Source organism: Penicillium chrysogenum (assembly GCF_028827035.1).
Source record: "Penicillium chrysogenum strain IBT 35668 chromosome Unknown utg000001l_segment0_segment0, whole genome shotgun sequence".
In the NCBI taxonomy this organism is placed as follows: Eukaryota; Fungi; Ascomycota; class Eurotiomycetes; order Eurotiales; family Aspergillaceae; genus Penicillium; species Penicillium chrysogenum.
In genome coordinates this window covers 1,097,293-1,113,692 of record NW_026622749.1, presented here as the reverse complement: position 1 = coordinate 1,113,692, position 16,400 = coordinate 1,097,293, and the positions used below count along the sequence as shown (strand labels likewise).

General features: G+C 51.2%; 8 protein-coding genes across 8 annotated transcripts; 4 read left to right on the top strand and 4 right to left on the bottom strand.

Moving 5' to 3' along the window:
* Window positions 1-32: 32 nt before the first annotated feature.
* On the top strand, window positions 33-1,360 carry rad18 (E3 ubiquitin-protein ligase RAD18; the record flags this gene model as incomplete). The annotated part of the gene is made up of 3 exons (XM_056706202.1): window positions 33-567; window positions 618-747; window positions 802-1,360. The coding sequence occupies 3 exons, from the start codon at window positions 33-35 to the stop codon at window positions 1,358-1,360; spliced, it is 1,224 nt and encodes a 407-aa protein (XP_056570504.1).
* Window positions 1,361-1,459: 99 nt separating this feature from the next.
* N7489_000446 (putative vacuolar sorting protein SNF7 family protein) lies at window positions 1,460-3,107 on the bottom strand (the record flags this gene model as incomplete). The annotated part of the gene is made up of 4 exons (XM_056706201.1): window positions 1,460-2,158; window positions 2,216-2,638; window positions 2,695-2,989; window positions 3,058-3,107. 4 exons carry the CDS (start codon window positions 3,105-3,107, stop codon window positions 1,460-1,462), a joined length of 1,467 nt encoding a protein of 488 aa, XP_056570503.1.
* A 436-nt stretch (window positions 3,108-3,543) lies between these two features.
* Window positions 3,544-5,828, bottom strand: N7489_000445 (TRAPP III-specific subunit 85 family protein; the record flags this gene model as incomplete). The annotated part of the gene is made up of 2 exons (XM_056706200.1): window positions 3,544-4,706; window positions 4,745-5,828. 2 exons carry the CDS (start codon window positions 5,826-5,828, stop codon window positions 3,544-3,546), a joined length of 2,247 nt encoding a protein of 748 aa, XP_056570502.1.
* Window positions 5,829-6,219: 391 nt separating this feature from the next.
* On the top strand, window positions 6,220-8,173 carry N7489_000444 (tRNA adenylyltransferase; the record flags this gene model as incomplete). The annotated part of the gene is made up of 3 exons (XM_056706199.1): window positions 6,220-7,270; window positions 7,331-7,885; window positions 7,935-8,173. 3 exons carry the CDS (start codon window positions 6,220-6,222, stop codon window positions 8,171-8,173), a joined length of 1,845 nt encoding a protein of 614 aa, XP_056570501.1.
* Window positions 8,174-8,268: 95 nt separating this feature from the next.
* Window positions 8,269-10,080, top strand: N7489_000443 (Tti2 family protein; the record flags this gene model as incomplete). Its single annotated transcript, XM_056706198.1, has 3 exons — window positions 8,269-8,424; window positions 8,471-8,666; window positions 8,717-10,080. 3 exons carry the CDS (start codon window positions 8,269-8,271, stop codon window positions 10,078-10,080), a joined length of 1,716 nt encoding a protein of 571 aa, XP_056570500.1.
* A 241-nt stretch (window positions 10,081-10,321) lies between these two features.
* N7489_000442 (phosphatidylinositol-3,5-bisphosphate 5-phosphatase) lies at window positions 10,322-13,342 on the bottom strand (the record flags this gene model as incomplete). The annotated part of the gene is made up of 1 exon (XM_056706197.1): window positions 10,322-13,342. One exon carries the CDS (start codon window positions 13,340-13,342, stop codon window positions 10,322-10,324), a length of 3,021 nt encoding a protein of 1,006 aa, XP_056570499.1.
* Window positions 13,343-13,954: 612 nt separating this feature from the next.
* Window positions 13,955-15,049, top strand: N7489_000441 (uncharacterized protein; the record flags this gene model as incomplete). Its single annotated transcript, XM_056706196.1, has 3 exons — window positions 13,955-13,963; window positions 14,180-14,602; window positions 14,705-15,049. The coding sequence occupies 3 exons, from the start codon at window positions 13,955-13,957 to the stop codon at window positions 15,047-15,049; spliced, it is 777 nt and encodes a 258-aa protein (XP_056570498.1).
* Window positions 15,050-15,400: 351 nt separating this feature from the next.
* N7489_000440 (uncharacterized protein) lies at window positions 15,401-16,196 on the bottom strand (the record flags this gene model as incomplete). The annotated part of the gene is made up of 3 exons (XM_056706195.1): window positions 15,401-15,550; window positions 15,606-15,746; window positions 15,939-16,196. The coding sequence occupies 3 exons, from the start codon at window positions 16,194-16,196 to the stop codon at window positions 15,401-15,403; spliced, it is 549 nt and encodes a 182-aa protein (XP_056570497.1).
* Window positions 16,197-16,400: the final 204 nt, after the last annotated feature.

Genomic DNA, 16,400 nt, shown 5'->3' with positions numbered 1-16,400 from the left:
GCTGGAGCGCTCAGGGCTCAAGTCTCGATTCAATGGATCAGTCGTTCGATCTCCCAGACTCCACCGATTGGTTGGAAACGCCACTTTCACTACTTGCGCCGTTCGAATCCTCGTTACGATGTCAGGTCTGCAAAGACTTCTTCGATAACCCCGTCATTACTTCATGCAGCCATACATTCTGCTCGTTATGCATTCGCCGTTGCCTCAGCACCGAAGGCAAGTGTCCGGCATGTCGGAGCTCTGACCAAGAGCTCAAACTGCGTCGCAATTGGGCAGTGCAGGAACTCGTCGACGCGTTTAAATTAGCACGACCCAGTGTACTTGAACTTGCGAGGAGGGAAAACACACGCCGTGCTAGAGGAGAGGAAGAGATAGAGAAGCCGGCCCAAAAGAAGCGGAAGGTCAATCACCTAGAGGAGGAGGAGCTACAGGTCCCAGAAACAAATTCGCAAGGCCGACGGACTCGCTCTCAAAGATCCATAGATAGCTCCGCACGGGAGCGAACTGTTCCTCAGATCGTGCCCGAGGTCATCGAGGACAGTCAAGACGATGAAGAATATATCCCCGGTATGACACTTTTATCACACGGATACCCGACCCGTCTAATCGCCTCGCAGAAGATGGGTTGGTTGCATGCCCAATATGCTTTCGCAAAATGAAGGAGGAGGCTGTATTTCCACACCTGAACGTACACCAACAGGAAGAAGACTCGCCCAAGAAAACCCCTACAAAGACAGCATCTTTCGGGTAAGTTAACTATATTGCATACGTCTTATAACATGGCGCTAATGGATATTACAGGTCGTTAAAAGGCGCACCCCAAAGAGGCCCCAACCTCCCCAGCAAACAGCCCGAGCGGCTTCCGGCTATAAACTACTCCATATTAAAGGATAACGCATTGCGGAAAAAGCTCCGAGATCTCGGAATCCCCGACTGGGGGCAGAAACAGCTATTGCAGAGACGTCATACGGAGTGGATGAACTTGTGGAATGCAAATTGCGACTCCAAACATCCCAAGCCTAAGCGGGTATTGCTCCAGGAACTGGACATTTGGGAACGCACTCAGGGTGGACATGCAACAGCGCCGTCGCCATTCACCACTTCCAATAATGTGATGCGCAAGGACTTCGATGCCAGTGAGTGGTCAAACAGCCACGATGACGATTTCAAGCGTTTGATCGCAAATGCGCGTAAAAAGAGTGAGGCCAAGGCACGACAGACTATACCTGGAGGATCTCCGTCTTCATCTGGACAAAAGGAACCACAATCCCAGCAGGGTGCAGGATTACCGGTGGATGGTGCACGCGTTGAGTTTGGCCCAGACACAGATGGCAATAATGTCATTGACCTATCAGGGTGATCTCAAAACAAGTCATGTTGAGCTCGAATTGAGAAGCACCAAGAAGAGCAAGTTATTCTTCCACGTAAGGCAAAAATCTCTCCCGCAATTCGGGGAGGCTCAGTTCGCTTGCATCGGACGGTCCTCAACAGACATGTTAGAGAGCCTGTCAATGATGTTATCTGCCAGCGCTGAGTCCGCATATTTAGCCGCATGTGCTTGGCGAGAAGCCTCATCGGAGGCTTGCTTGACGCTGTCCAGTTCGGCAAGCCTCCTCTCGGTAACTGCTGCCTCCTCCTTCTCTCTCGCCTCTCTGTCGCTCTTCTCCATTGCCGCGAGCTCATCATCAATCTCTCCCTCGTCAATGACCGGGCCGGCCTCGTTCATGATGCTTCCGACCTCATCGACCTTGGTCATTTCTTCCCGCAATTCTTCAACGATGTCCTCAACCCTCTCAGCACCGCCGATCTGGGTATGCAGACCGCGAAGCACACCAGTGCTTGCCTGCATGACCTGGACCATGTCCACCTGGCCGGCGGCTTGCTCGATCTTCGAATAAACTTCTTCGAGCTGCATGAGAGTGTTGAACCTCTGCTGGAGGTTGTGTTCAGCCAGTTTCTTGGAACGCACGGCGGACAGCGCTGAGATGCGGTTCTTATTCGCCAATGCCGTCTTTGCAGAGGCAGTCAGCTCGGCAATCTTTGCTTCCAGGCTCGTGACCTGTTTTGACATAGTCGACACCAACGTCTTGATGGATGCAATGGTTGTGTCCTGCTGGGTGATCTCTGCTGATTCATCTGCTGATTTGAACTTGATCGTCTAGCCACATCAGTTAATGGGTGGGCATTCTGGCCATGATTATATAGTCCAACTTACCCTGCCATCGTATGCAATAGCACCGCTATCGCGGGATAAATAGAGCAACAAGACATCAAAATCAGTATCTGATAATTCCGTAGCATCATTCAGTATGGCCGCGAACTCTTCAACAAAACTTTCCCTGGAGTAGATAAGGTCAAGCTTGGATGAGTAGCTGCCAGTGGCTTTCTTGACTGCTAGGTCTGCCGCTTCCTGTAGGTTCTCTATCAAGACCAATTCCTGCACCTGCAGCTTCGGTGCTGAATCGCTCTCAGAACCTACGACAAAACCTTTCAGTTGCCGGGCTCCCCAGCTCATGACATTCCAAGGACTCAGAACCCCAGGATCAATTAACTTCCATTGACTTTTCTTTTGCAGAAGCCCGGCAGTGGTCTTGTAAATTGGCAATGGAATCATCGAATTCTTGCGCACTGCCTCATCCTGTAACACCCATTGATTAGCTTAATAGCTCTCCAAAGGAAAGACAATAGACCCACAAATACAGTGCCCAGAGCTACGGGTCTCCCCCACTCCGGACTCTCTAAATCCCGGAGCAGCGACTCATCCGTTCGCAAAATCAGGTGGTCGGTCTTCTTGCGTTTCGTAGGTGCTGTTCCACTCTTAGCTGATACGGTCGAGCCGGAACGTACCCGTACACCGCGTGATGAGGTATAACCGCGCTTCGCGGCTCGGTTGAGTGCTTGTTCCCATGCGGCAACGTTAACGGCGTAGCCGTCGGGGTTTGTCTTCTTCTGAGGCGTGAAGTCTGAGTAGAGAGAGGGTAAACGGTTTCTGAAGATGTGGCATTGAGTAAGTACGGTATTCTTTCTGTGTTGTGGTCTTTGCGACTCGGTATTTACCTTCGGAATGCTTCCTCGTGAGTGAGAATATATTTCAGTAGTTCACTCATTATGCAAGCGTATGTTGGGAAAATAATGTGTCTCGCTCTAAGCAAATGATAGGACAAGTTGTTTTCTTTGGGCCTCGCAGACAAAGCAGATGGGGGAGTCACCTGGCGTCTGCGCATCTGCGCATCTACCGGACTGCGGCTTTGAACAGCTTTATCGATAAGCCCCACGTGACGCGTCTAAATGTATATTGTGGTCCCGAACGGATGTTTCAAGAGATGTAGTGATAAGCAATTACAGCTTTTCTTTGGGCCAACAGTTCGCATGTCCTCTTGCTCTTGATACAAGAGGTGTATATATTCGCACGCGAAGCAACGTCCCACACACCTCTACCCGGAGTAAGGGTTAGACATCTAAAGGCAGTACTCAAATTCCTGTTTGAACATATTCGTATTCTATGCTTATATGCTATGATGAGGTATTAAGGCTGTAGTGAGTCTAAGCTCGTTCAAAGTCATCATTGGGTGGACTCTGAGGATCCAGAGGTCCCTGCGTCGTGTTCAGGGCTCCAGCATCCAGCTGCATAGGAGGCCCGACCAAAGACCGGCGATGGTGGCGCATGTCGAGTTTCTCGCTGGTCTCTTCAGTGTCCAGGGGATCCTCGCTAGCCGGTGCTTCTCGAGTATCGAATCCCCTCGCTCCAAGATATTCGACTTTGACAGCATGGCGCAGATTGTCCACGAAGCTCTGCATCTCAGGCATGGGGAACACCCCGTCAGCCTGCAACACGTCAGCATAGAGACGCTCGGCTTCTTCCAGACAGGCTGAGGCCAGGGTGGGTTGGCCAGCTTTGAGCCATTGATCGGCAGCAAGCATGCTCCACATGCCGGCTTTTCGGCGACGCCCGCCCCATTTTGCGGCTCCCACTGGTGTCTTGGACGCATAGCAAGCTGCTACCCTTTCGGTGTATATAATCTGTCCCGCTGAGCCCACAAGACCAAAATCCATGACCCGCATGGCCCATTTGGCTGCGCTCTCAGTGGCTGACCCGCCGCGAGACTTGAGAAGCTCAACCGCTAGGGATAAACAGCGCAGTGCGTGCGGCGCATCTGAACAACGTGTGAGGTAGGAGTAGCACGCAGTCTCGAACATTTGGTCAACGCTCTCAAGCTTGATTTTGGCTGATGTGGCCAATGGATTTAGAAGCATGCTAACAGCGCACATTTCGTGGGCACCAGCATGATACTTCCAGGCTTTGTCGTTGCCATAATCCGACCGAATCATCTCATATGTGGACGCCGCTAGCTTCCAATCGCGGAGCATGAACGCAAAGTCCGCCATCTTCCGCAAGATAGCCTCCGGGGAGTCTGGGCTATAAGAGTGTCGTGTTGGATCGTAGTTCCCGCTGTTACCACCCGACGAGCCCCCAATGCTTGAACGCGAGCTTGAACCGAAGCCAGCCCATCGCCGAGACATCGACATAAACCTGCCACTTATACCACGCCTCCGAGACGCAACCTGGTCGTTCCAGACAGCTACTTTATTTTCCATAAATGGAATGACGGACTGTACCACTAGTTCTCGAATGAATGCCCTAATCGCAGTAGCATCGGAGCCAAAGAGATATGGCGTGCCGTCAGTCCCGAGGTCAACCAAGGCTTCTGGAGAAAAATTAGCTTACGTCTGCTTGTGTGGTGACGAACAAACTTGCCTGCTTCGCCTGCCCCCGATAAATGCTCTGACGGCGAGAGCCATTCGCACTGGGGGACCTGCATGCTATCATCGTCTGTCACCACACACTGGCTGCTCCGAAGTCTCAAAAGATGACAGTGTAGCCCAAAGTGCCGCTTCATCTGATCATATAGTTTGATAGATTCCGTAATATCATCTCGTTCTTCGTCATGAACTAAAACGTAATATCGAAGATACTCCTGGTTGACCCAGTCCGGTAGCTGTTTGTCCCCAGTAGTACCATCAGCATAGAGCTGCCTGAGCGTCTCCAATGGAGCTGCGTTGCGAGAGCTGATGGCTATTACATTGGCTACTGGGTGGCCAAATGTCTCGTGGGGCGCTGTAGGTGCCGAGCACAACAGTTGTTGCAAAAACGACTTGCATAGTGGAGTTGTTGCAGGGAGTCCCAAAACGTCCTTTGTCCGTACCGACGCACCAAGCATGCCACCTGAAGAGTCTAACTGCTTGGCCAACACTTCTTCCATCTGCGCCAGGGGCCCAGGGTCTCGATTAGACGGAGTCCTGCCGATCCCTTTGAAATCGGCAAAGCGCACTCCATAGTCCTCCCAGGCACGACTCGAGCCTATACTGTCCCGAATCACGACCTTTCCGGAAACTGTTTCCCCAAAGGGCCGGATTAACTCCCAAAATCCACCCTTGAACCCCTTGTTCCTCACCAGATCATCGGTATCCTCGGAGGCGTGGACTGCGATCGTGGGTGAGAATGACCGGATAATTGATGATCTTATATCTTCCGAGCCGTCGGATCTTCCATCAAAAGGCGAACCGATCGATGACCTTGCCAACTGCGGGGTGGAAGACCTCCCAGAGCGCGAGTGCGACGAGCCAGATCGTATTGGTAATTCGGCGACCGTGGCTGAAAGAGGGGTCGGCGATGAGACGGTCTGAGATTCTGCCAGTTCGGCGTCTAAAGATTGAGTTGTTTCATGCTCCCCTGGGTATCGTGATGGTGATGTGGATGCGACTCGCGCAACGCCGGGGGAGAAGGACGGCGGAGGTTTGACCGGAGCAGCATCTCCGGGCGATGTCATGGGCGGACACCTGCTGCTTTGTGCAGATTTAGAGCGAGTGTAGTTGATGGACAGGCCCCATCGACTGGTAGATGAGGACGAACGAGGTGTAATAGAGCGAGTGGGATGCGGCTTCACGGAGGTGTTGTTGGGGAGAAAGCCAAGTTGACGGATTCGGGCCGATAAGCACTGACACGGGCAACGAAAATAGAGCGACAGGACCCGTGGACAGGTTGGGCACTAGAGCTTTTAAGAAGGTGGAGAATTATCTTGTCGATTGTAAACGCAATACATAGTACTTTCAGGCAGAGGCTGGTCGATCTCCAACTGGTGATGCAAACCACGTGAGAGCCATGCTTATCGACAATCAAACTGACTCACTTTCTCAGAGCATCTGACCTGGCTAGGTTCAATGCCGTTGCGCCCTTTCGTGTATTTATTTAAGACTTCTGGTCTCTCTTCAGTTGAAGCTCCACTTGCCCGCACTCTAGCGAGAAGAGCTGGTCAAATAGGCCCGTTTCAACATCTACCCCTCCGAACCTACTCTGCATCCGTACCTTGTCGCACTTCCATGCGCAACCCCGAATCGGACCCGGACTTCTCAGATCGAGTCAGAAAGAGGCGACGCATTTCCTCCCCAACGCGGGAAGGCTCTTATCCAACCATGAGCCCCGCCATGCCTACCATCGAGCTCACTTCGCTTGAGAGCACCCTAAGAACCCTACTCCTCGATGTCGCACATTACATCACCGAACAGAAGATCGCCGAGGGGGGCAGCACCGCCAAAGATCACTCCGAAACTGTCTTGCGCTTCACAGGTGGGTGGGTCAGGGACAAGCTGCTCGGAGTCGATAGCCATGATATCGACGTGGGCATCAGCAACATGACGGGATACCAGTTTGGTATGGCCCTAAAAGACTACCTGGATGTTCCAGAGCATCTTGAAAAATACAAGAAAGGCCTACCGAATGGGGAAATGCACGACGCCATTGTGAGCCTTCACAAGATTGAGGCCAACCCGGAGAAGTCAAAGCACCTCGAGACCGTCACAACCAAGATCTTCGGATTGGATATTGACTTGGTCAATCTACGGAAGGAAACATACACAGATGACAGTCGAAATCCTCAGATGGAGTTCGGCACCGCTGTCGAAGACGCACTGAGACGCGATGCAACTATCAATGCACTTTTCTACAACCTTAATGAGTCACGGCTGGAGGATCTCACAGAGAGAGGACTGGACGACATGAAGAAGAATATTATTCGATGCCCAATGGAACCATACCAAACCTTCAAAGATGACCCACTGCGTGTGCTTCGATTGATTCGCTTTGCCAGCAGACTTGGGTACCAAATCGAGGCCGAAACCGAAGCCGCTATGCAGATTGAAGATATCCGCGAAGCATTGAAGCTCAAAATTAGTAAAGAGCGAGTGGGAACCGAGGTTGAAAAGATGTTGCGTGGTGAGTCATTGCACTTGCCCGATACTTTACATTTCTGACAAGTCGTGTCTGATATCTTAGGGCCCGACCCTCGCGGTGCATTGCAGTTCATTGATCGACTCCAACTGTTCCCCACTATCTTCGCTAATCATCATGACGACGTCAAGGCTGATACATCAACATGGCCCCTTGCCTACAATACTTTGGCACGATTGCTGCATCCAGAGGCTGGTGACAGCGAGGAAGTTCAGGCAGTTACTAAGCGCATTCGTGGGGTCCTATTCCGCGACGAAACTACCATATACTACGCCTGGATGATTGCAACCTTTGCTCCCTGGACATCGATTCCCGGCCGCACCGGGAAAGGAAAGCCCTTGCCCCCGCGAGCGGTTGAGGTTGGCAGGGAGAGCCTTCGCAGTGACAATAAGACGCTCAATGCGCTCCGCGCTGCTGCTCTGCATTACAAGGAAACAATCGCAACCAAAAATGCCCTTCTCAGCAACCAGATGAGTGGAACACCGGCAGAAATCCGACAGCGCATTGGGTTGCAAATGCGATCATGGAATAAGGACTGGAAGTTTTGCATTCTCCTGGCTATCTTGCAAGAAAATATGGCGCTCCGTGACTTTGCAGAAGGTAAGATCCATCCCCTTGATCTTAAGATGCCCATTCTCACGATGTTTAGTGGCCGGTGAGTACGACCAGTTCCTTGCGTACATTGTAGAAAACGATCTGGAGGGTGTTTGTGAGCTCAAGCCCATTGTAAACGGGGACGAAATTATGAAAAGTCTGGGAGCCAAAAAGGGACCTTGGATGTCCAAGGCAGTTAACATGGCCCTGGAATGGCAACTTCTTCATCCTGATAGCACCGACAAGGAAAAGGCATTGGAGGAGATCGCCCGTCGACGAGCAGAATTAGAGTGACGTTGAAGATCCCGATGACAAATGAAAATCCGATTCGCGGACAACATTAAACTAGAACTTTTACAACTTCCTCTTCTTTTGTAAATATTTCAGCAATGGATAAACTGCGCAAAGAAGCCCGAGAGGCTCTCGTGCAGAACCCTGGCAAAATGCCAGTCGGTTTCTTCCCCGCCGTTGCGGCTGCGTCCAAAAGTGATTTGGCTCAATTATGGCAAGACGTTGCTGCTCACGATCACTCAACGCATTTGAATGTATGATTCTATCAATTGAATAAAGACAAATGCACTAATTTTTCAGATCTGTGAGAGCCTCGTCACCGTGACCAGTTATATTGACTACTGGGATGGCATGCTGCCAAAAGACCAAGGCCCGCGACCCTTGAAACCAGCCGAGGCCAAAGCCGTGAACAACTTGTTCGACTGGGCCAGTGCTGCTGCTCTGCCTTCGTCCGATTTCGCAGTCGATTTCGATGAGACTTCCGAGGTTTCAGACGGTAAGTTCTTTCTATAAACATCTGAAGCCTTTACTAATTATGCCACACAGATATCATCAAAGCCCAGAACGAGAGTCGGTTTAGATCCGAGCTCGCACTGGAGCTGATTTTGGTTCTAAACAAGCCCTTGGCAGGATTGCCAAACGGCAAGCCAGACAATGCGGCCGATATTCTTCTCGCGGGCGCATGTTTTGCCAACGAGCAAAACCCATGGGCCACATCAGAGAGCTACAATGCGGCATCGATGCTCATGAGCGTGTGGGTGCAGGACACTCATCGCGGCAATACATTCTGGCCTGCTATCGACTTTATCCTCAGAGAGAGGATCAGGCCTCTCTTTGCAAAGACAAAAAACCCCGCCATCACCAGTGCCGGCCGCAAAAACTTCCATCCTCAGACTCTGCCTCGCTTCGGTGCAAGCGATCTGGATGCATCAGCGAAGCCTTGGAAGACTACCGATATATACGTCGCATCTGTGCTGTCTTGGATCCTCTCGCAGTACCAACCCGAGGACAAGACACAATTCGAAGCGCACTTCCAGCTTTTCGTGCCCACCATCCTAGCAATGGTTGACGACAACAATCTCCCCTTCAAAACAAAAGGCTGTGCCCTACTCACTCAGCTGCTGCAACCGATCCAAGAAAGTAACTCAGACATCCTCCGACGAACAAACCTCACCTCTGTCTTCGAAGACGCCGTCGCACCATGTCTTCTATCCCTACCATCCATCACACCCGAGGACAGATCCTTAGATCTACTAGGAGCAGCATATCCAGCCCTCCTCTCCACCTTCAAAACCGCCTACAAAGGTCCCACCCAATCCGAAAAGGATAAAGAAGCCTACACGACCAGCCTCACCAAAATCCTCCGATCAAACCTCATTTCCTCATTCCACCACGTCAGCTCCAGCACTCCAGCTACGGGCTCAGCAGCATCCTTCCCACACCCCCGCCTCTCAACTTTCCTCCTAGAAAAGATAACAATCGTTATCAACGAGCTAGGAATCCACACTACAAAGTACCTCCAAGAACTGATCCCAGTCCTCTTCACAACACTATCAAACCCATTCGGAACAGCACACCCCCAACTCCTGCTAGCCGCAGCAGCAGCTACGCAAGCGGTGATCAAGAACTCACACCCACGGATATGGCGCTGGCGCGGTGAGATCCTGGGTGGGCTGTGTTCGTGCTGGCTCCATATTGCCGAGGATAACAGGGATTCCGTGGCTGAGCTGGCTAGGTTGAAGCGCGAGTTGCAGCAGACGCTGCAGGTTTTGAGGCTTGTTTTGCTGAATCCTGTTACTATTGCGGCTGATGTCCCAGAGCCGGAACAGGTGCAGGTCAAGGAAAATGTGGAGAAGGATTTCCAGGAGCTTGTTGATGCGGATGCAGAGCTTAAGGGTCTTTTTGCTTGATCGTTATTGGCATTGTATGTCTGGGGTGTTATCTAGGGAAAACATTATAGCAACAATTATGGCAATCTCGATTGAAGATGTCTGTTGGGTTTAAACAAAAATTTGCTCTTGGTATCTGGGTGGTAGGAAGTGGACACTACCCATAGAACCTTTAATAACGTAGAATAAGATGCAATGAGGGTATCAATTTGTTGCTCTGAACGCTAAAACAAAACGAAAAACAGATACTCAGTTCGTAGCATCACGGATCAACCCGCTGCTTGAAGAGACTCTTCCCGCGCAACCACTGGCGGTACCGTTTATACCTCTTCTTCTCATAATCCTCTCCGACGACAGTAAGACCATCCTCAGAGACATCTAAGAACTCAGCATAGGCAAGCATGTTTACCCCAGCCCTCGCCTCCAGCGCAGATTCCTCGACATTGCACTTATTCGCGTACTCCAGAAGATCGAGATTGTAGCCGTGGTCTTGCAGCGATGAAGCAGTCATTTCATCTTCGGATGTGACGACAAGTGGGACTTTAAGCGGGTGGTTGATGTACCGCTCGTATTCTTCTGCCTCGGCACTGGTGACAGAGGGGCTCAGCGAGTCATTGACTAGCTGGCCGAGGGTCCACTGGGCGATCTCTGCTTTGCTGGGGGTGGTATTGGCACCCGGTGGGTCGATGGGTGGGATGCGGGATACGTGCGGAATTTTGAAAGCTGGCTCTTTGATGATGCCCGCGAGAGGGGGTTCTTTCTCAGACGAGGGGGCTTGGTGGGCCCATGTGTGTGCGGATTCGGGTACTGACGTCGTGACTGATGAGGCGCGACTGCGGCTGTCGGAAGGCTCCTGGATCTTCACGCTGCGCTGTGGTAGGCGCTCGCGCTGGATTTGCTCTGGCGGGATTCGCGGCACGAAGGGGCTGAGATCGGGGACTGGGTGTCCTGGGCGGACTGGGGGTAGGTATCGGGAGGTGGAGTTCATTTTCAAGGAGAAAACTTTAGAGAGAGAAGACAGGGCGAGTGGTCGGTAGTATTCCAGCCAGAAGTCATCGAAATGTGAGAGTGGTGCTTTGGGATGGAATGGGAGGGGTGGGAACTCCCTGGGCTTTAGATTTTCGGGTGTGTACCACGAGATGTAGCTGGGTTTCTTTCTGTTGAAGTGGGATTTGGGATCGGTATGGTGGAGATAGTAATCTGTAGGAAGATCCCAAAGCATCGGAATGCCCTGCGCGAAGGTGTAATTCCCAAGAAAGAGATTGTATGCCTCTTGACGCTGAGCATCAAGGAAAGAATTGTTGTAATACCGCTTGAAGCTTTCCACCATATCTCGAGAATGGCTGCTCCATTGATTGATCTTGCGGTAGGTAGCCATGGTATTCACCAAATGCGATCCGCCGTACTGAATAGCGATCGTGTCGCCATGGTCATGCCACATGTTCGTGAAGAGATTGACAGCATCTGTATCATACTCTACAGTTGTGTCGTCTATCACACCCAGAGCATGGAGCTGATAGCCAAGTGCCCTCTTGCCGATGACGAACTGTGCAGCATTTGTTCGGTCGAGGCAATCAATGCAGTTGGTCCTTGCGACACCGTTTTGAAGCTGTAAGCCGGATTCTGCGTCATCCCCATTCTTGAAAAAGCCAATTTTGGGAATGATGTGGCCTGCGATATCTTCTAACGTCTCAATAACATCCTGATCCCGGCTTTTTGCAGCACGGCTCATGTCCCATGCCTCGTAAATGAGCTTTTTATCATCGGGAAGAAACTGTTTCAAGTAAGTCACAGCGTTGGTGAACTCTTTGAGAAGTATTGACTCTCTTGGAGTTCGTTCGCGGGATTTGACCAGGTTCAGGACATAGACTGGAGCGCCATATCTTCGAAATAGATCATCGAAATGCAACGCCGCAGCCGAATAAAATGGATCCACGAGATTAAGCTCAATATCCGGTTTCGGTGATACCCCCGTGTTATCTTGAGTCCAGTGAAGAGGAATGCTCCCACGATGTTGAACATACGAAGTATAATGGGGGTTTGCATGAAGTCCTGGGCCAGCAGAATGGAATGATGTTGTTGTCTGTTCACATACAATCTGTTCGGTCTCCACATCATTGGCCACGTATCCCAGGTCGTTTGCGCCTCGCTTCAGGAAGCGCGCCCCGGCAAAGAATCGGGATCGACGCGCGATGATTGTAATGTAGACCACTCGTCCATAGACACTCATCTTTGACTGATCCACATATCCATGAATGATAGGTAGACACCACTCGTAAGGATTCTTAAGGGCCTCAGCGGCCGGGGAAAGGAGATGATGATTCCAAATAAACATGGAATGGTAATCATGTGAAGGCGGATGTGGATGGCCATCCCGGTGGGCCTCGCGATCCCGGCAGATATTATGCTGGAGTGTGCGAGTGATGTCGTAGGAATAGCTGAAATAGAAAGAGCGCGATAAGTCGAGATTATTTAGAATCGCAATATACCGTGCCTCCTCCGAATGCTTCTCGGCCTTAGGATGTGAAGGTTCCGAGGTGGTCAATGGGATCAGCTCGGTTTCGTCGATTTGATAGACATTGTGACCACCAAGCATGGCAACCTGGCCCCTCTTGGTAACGAGTAGCATGTAGTATGCACCTGTGAATCGGATGAAGCCAAGCAATGCCCATGCGCTGCACTTCTGTTTCAACCCGCCCGAGCTCTTGTTGCCGTCGTCGATTGCATCCAGCAACTGAACCATCTCTCTTTTGTTGTATACCATGTCATCCTCAGTAATATTCAGCTCTCCGGAGTCCGAGGTGCGATCAATTTTCAGAATCCGAAAACGAGTCTCCGCAAGATTGATCCCGACCATATAGAATCGAGTCGCGGTTTCGTACAGCGTAAATTTGTGCATTCGGTTGATCCCTTCGTCCTCCGAGTTGTCTGAAGCTGATCGGTGTTTCTGCGCGAAAGTCGGCGAAGCCTCTCGCTCAAAGGAAGTTGCTACCCGTGGCTCTTCATCTTCCCCATCCCCTTCTTCTTCCTCAATCCGAGCCCCAGGCGGTTGGTTGTAAGGCAACGGGAATTCCGATACGACTGAGGCATCGTCAACTACTCCAGCGTCATCGGTGCGCTCTATTCGCGAAGAGGGTCTGACGCTCGTCGTTTGGGTGGAAGTTGGTCCCCCTGTGGCTTGCTTCGCCAAATTCGGGTCTGAGGGAATCGGAAGATGGTCATCGTGGACAGATGGTTCCTGGGACACCAGTCCAATCAGAGAAACATCATCAAAGCTCTCCATAGCTCAAGGTACTCAAATAGGTTGAAGATGCAGCTGAAACAGCTGCATACTGCATATCCAAGGGATTTCAAGTCAAAGGCGGATGTTATGAAGTTCAAAGAGAGAGACCTCGGGAGGCCCCACACATGACGTCGCCGTAAATAGCGGCCAATTGGTCATAACCCCCATTTTTAGGGCTATCTGTCTGATTTTGATCTATATAACTACCTACCTAACTAGGTACCTACATACTGTGTTTGTTGTATACCTAACTATGTCTATATGTAGGCGCTCCCATATCAAATCCACAACTTTAATAGATTTCCCCTTTAATGCCTTATACTCATCCATCTGATTGCTATCGAACGAACTATCAGCTAGTATAGAAGTCGTACTCCTATTATGAACTAAATAAGCTATATTCCTCGGAGGCTAGATATAACCCTTACTATCGAGTAGGCGTGTAGTTCCCTAAACTCCTCCCGTACACGATCCGTTCGAGGCACGGCCTGTTTATCTTTAACCATATCTAGCTTAAAGCGACGGTTTGCCTCGTCTATATAGGGAGGAAGACTATCTCGGGTACCAGTTACGCTCGATCGCTTTCACTAGGTTTTTTATTACTCAGGGAATATGAAGTTGGTACTGGAAAGAGGGAGAAAGGAGGAAATGAGGCTCTTTTTCTACTAGTTAGCTTACAGCCCCCAATCCATGTATCCATGATCAGGCACTCTTATTCTGACAGGCACTCGAATATTCGCTCTCGAGAATAAAATGCGTTCTCTCTCACATCGGCTCCGCAGAATAAAGAGCACAGGAACGACTACATTTAAGAGGGTTTTACACTCGCGTTCGTAGTTGGATAATTCCCGTACTCCAAACATTGGACCGACGGATACCCCGCATGTCGACGAAGTTGTCCTCACTCCCACATCAGAAGATGAGCCCAGCGATCTCTGGGACCGCGCAGAAAAGGCTCTGCGAAACAGTCCCGATGGTCAGACGAGAAAGATAATGGAGACGTATTTGTCGATTCTCGAATCAGAGCTGGGATTTGAGATCGCGGGGATGGCATCTTCCGATCGCCAGAAGCAGTTGTCTAATTTCACCGTCAATAGAATTCAAGCTCTTGACGAGCAGAAATGGAGAGTTCGGCTACGCGAAAATCACGTTTCTGTCGAAAGCATCTTAACTGGGATCGCGAACAATGTGCTGGCCGTGAAAGATATCGTCTCCACGGCCGCTGCTGCGGACCCGCATGTTGCGCTGGCTTGCGCAGGAGTCAGTAATTTTATCAGTGGGTTCACCTGTCTTTTTTTCCCTGTCCTTTCGAGAGTTTTTCAATCATGTGTAATGGAGGGAATTGCTAAGGCTCGGGCTTAGCTGCTCATTCGGTCAGTGAACGAACACAAGGCGCTGCTGTCCGGCTTTGACTATACGTCGAAACTGATTTGCCAATTTAATGTGATGGAGAAACTATACATGTCGCGCAAAGATGTTGTTCTTGCCAGCGCGGACGATGCCGCCCGGTTTGCGACTGAGTTCGAAGCCAGTATGCTGGATCTCTACATATATATTCAGGGGTCCTGGAGTTACAGGCCCGAGTTCTGTGCCACCTCTCTAGACACCCCATCCGACAGAGATTTAGAGACGTTCGAAGTTGACAGTTGGAAGGGAAAACTAGCTGATATTAAGGACTCAGAAACAATACAACAGTCTACCCTATAAAGATTCGCCCACCCCTAAACTAGCGGTTAAGAGATCTGCAAATTGCCTTCCTAAGAGAGCACCGGTCCATTCACACAAACACAGTTGAGGATATTGAATTCGTTTTTTTAAAAAAAATAACAAGAGAACCCAGGCTCCTACTGGGCACGGGGGCTCTTGCGGACGGGGCGCGCGGGCCTACGAAAAGGCGTGTTAGTGATTTTTCCGCCAACAAGTACTTGATCGGAAATTTTAAGATTGAAGCTTACCAGTACTTCGGGATGACTGGAACGATCCGCTCCGCGAGCGGACGGTCCGCCACAGGCACTGAAGTAGTCATAGCGCCCCCGGAGGGGAGAGAAACCCGCCCCGCTAGGGGACTGTCGGTCGCCGGGGGGTAGCAGAGGGCCGGGTGGTGGCAGCGCGGGCGGCAGCGCGGGCGGGGGGAGCGAGGGGAGCGGGGGGAGCAGGGGGAGCAGGGGGAGCCGGGGGAGCAGGGGGAGCGAGGGGAGCGGGAGGGAGCTATTCGAAATCATTTTAATTTTGATACTGAGTATTCAGGGACAGAATCTCTTACGGCAAGGGCGCGAGCCGCAAAGGCTGCGGCGCGGGCGGCAGTGCGGTCCGCGAGGACCTGCGCTGCGCGCGCGTCCTCCTCAAAGCGGGCCCGGGTGGCTTCCAGGTCGGCCGCGGCGGCGGCAGCGTCCTTCTTCTTCTCCTATCAGAGTCATTAGCGTGGTCTAAGGGCAAGCCTCACTCAAGGCATCAAGGCCTCATCGAGAGAAAGTGCAGCGTCAATGCAAGTATTCTGCCAACGACGACACATCAGGGGTATATTCGAAGGCAAAGCGCCAACATAAGATGAGAGAGACATCAGGCATCGGCATCTTTCCTCAGCATGAATACATACCCAGTGTTGGTGGCGCTGCTTCTGGCGCAGCCGGCGCTTCTGACGGGCCGACAACTTGTCTGCAGGGGGGGGACCGCCAAGACCAGGTGGGGGTGGTGGGGGAGGTGGGGGGAGGTGCGCTGGCAACAGCAGAAGGCATTTCTCTTTTGATTTTTTAGAAAAAAGGAGACGATAGTCGAGAAGTCGAAAGAGAAGATGAAACGAAAAAAAAAGCGTGGGAGTCGGCGTCCAGACGAAGTGTCTACTGGTGTATTTCATTCCCAATGGGGCAACCACGCAAATCACCTCCAGTAGCAATGTTGTAGGTAGTATGTATTGTTCTCCCTTGTTATTGGTCTCCTTGTCTTTCCTCCGTGTGATTGGCTCAATCTGTCGACGACTCTTTGCCATTAATCTACTTGCCCTTCACAATTGCTTCATTGAGTATTGCTGATCTCGCTGCCCTCACTGTGGGCTCAATCA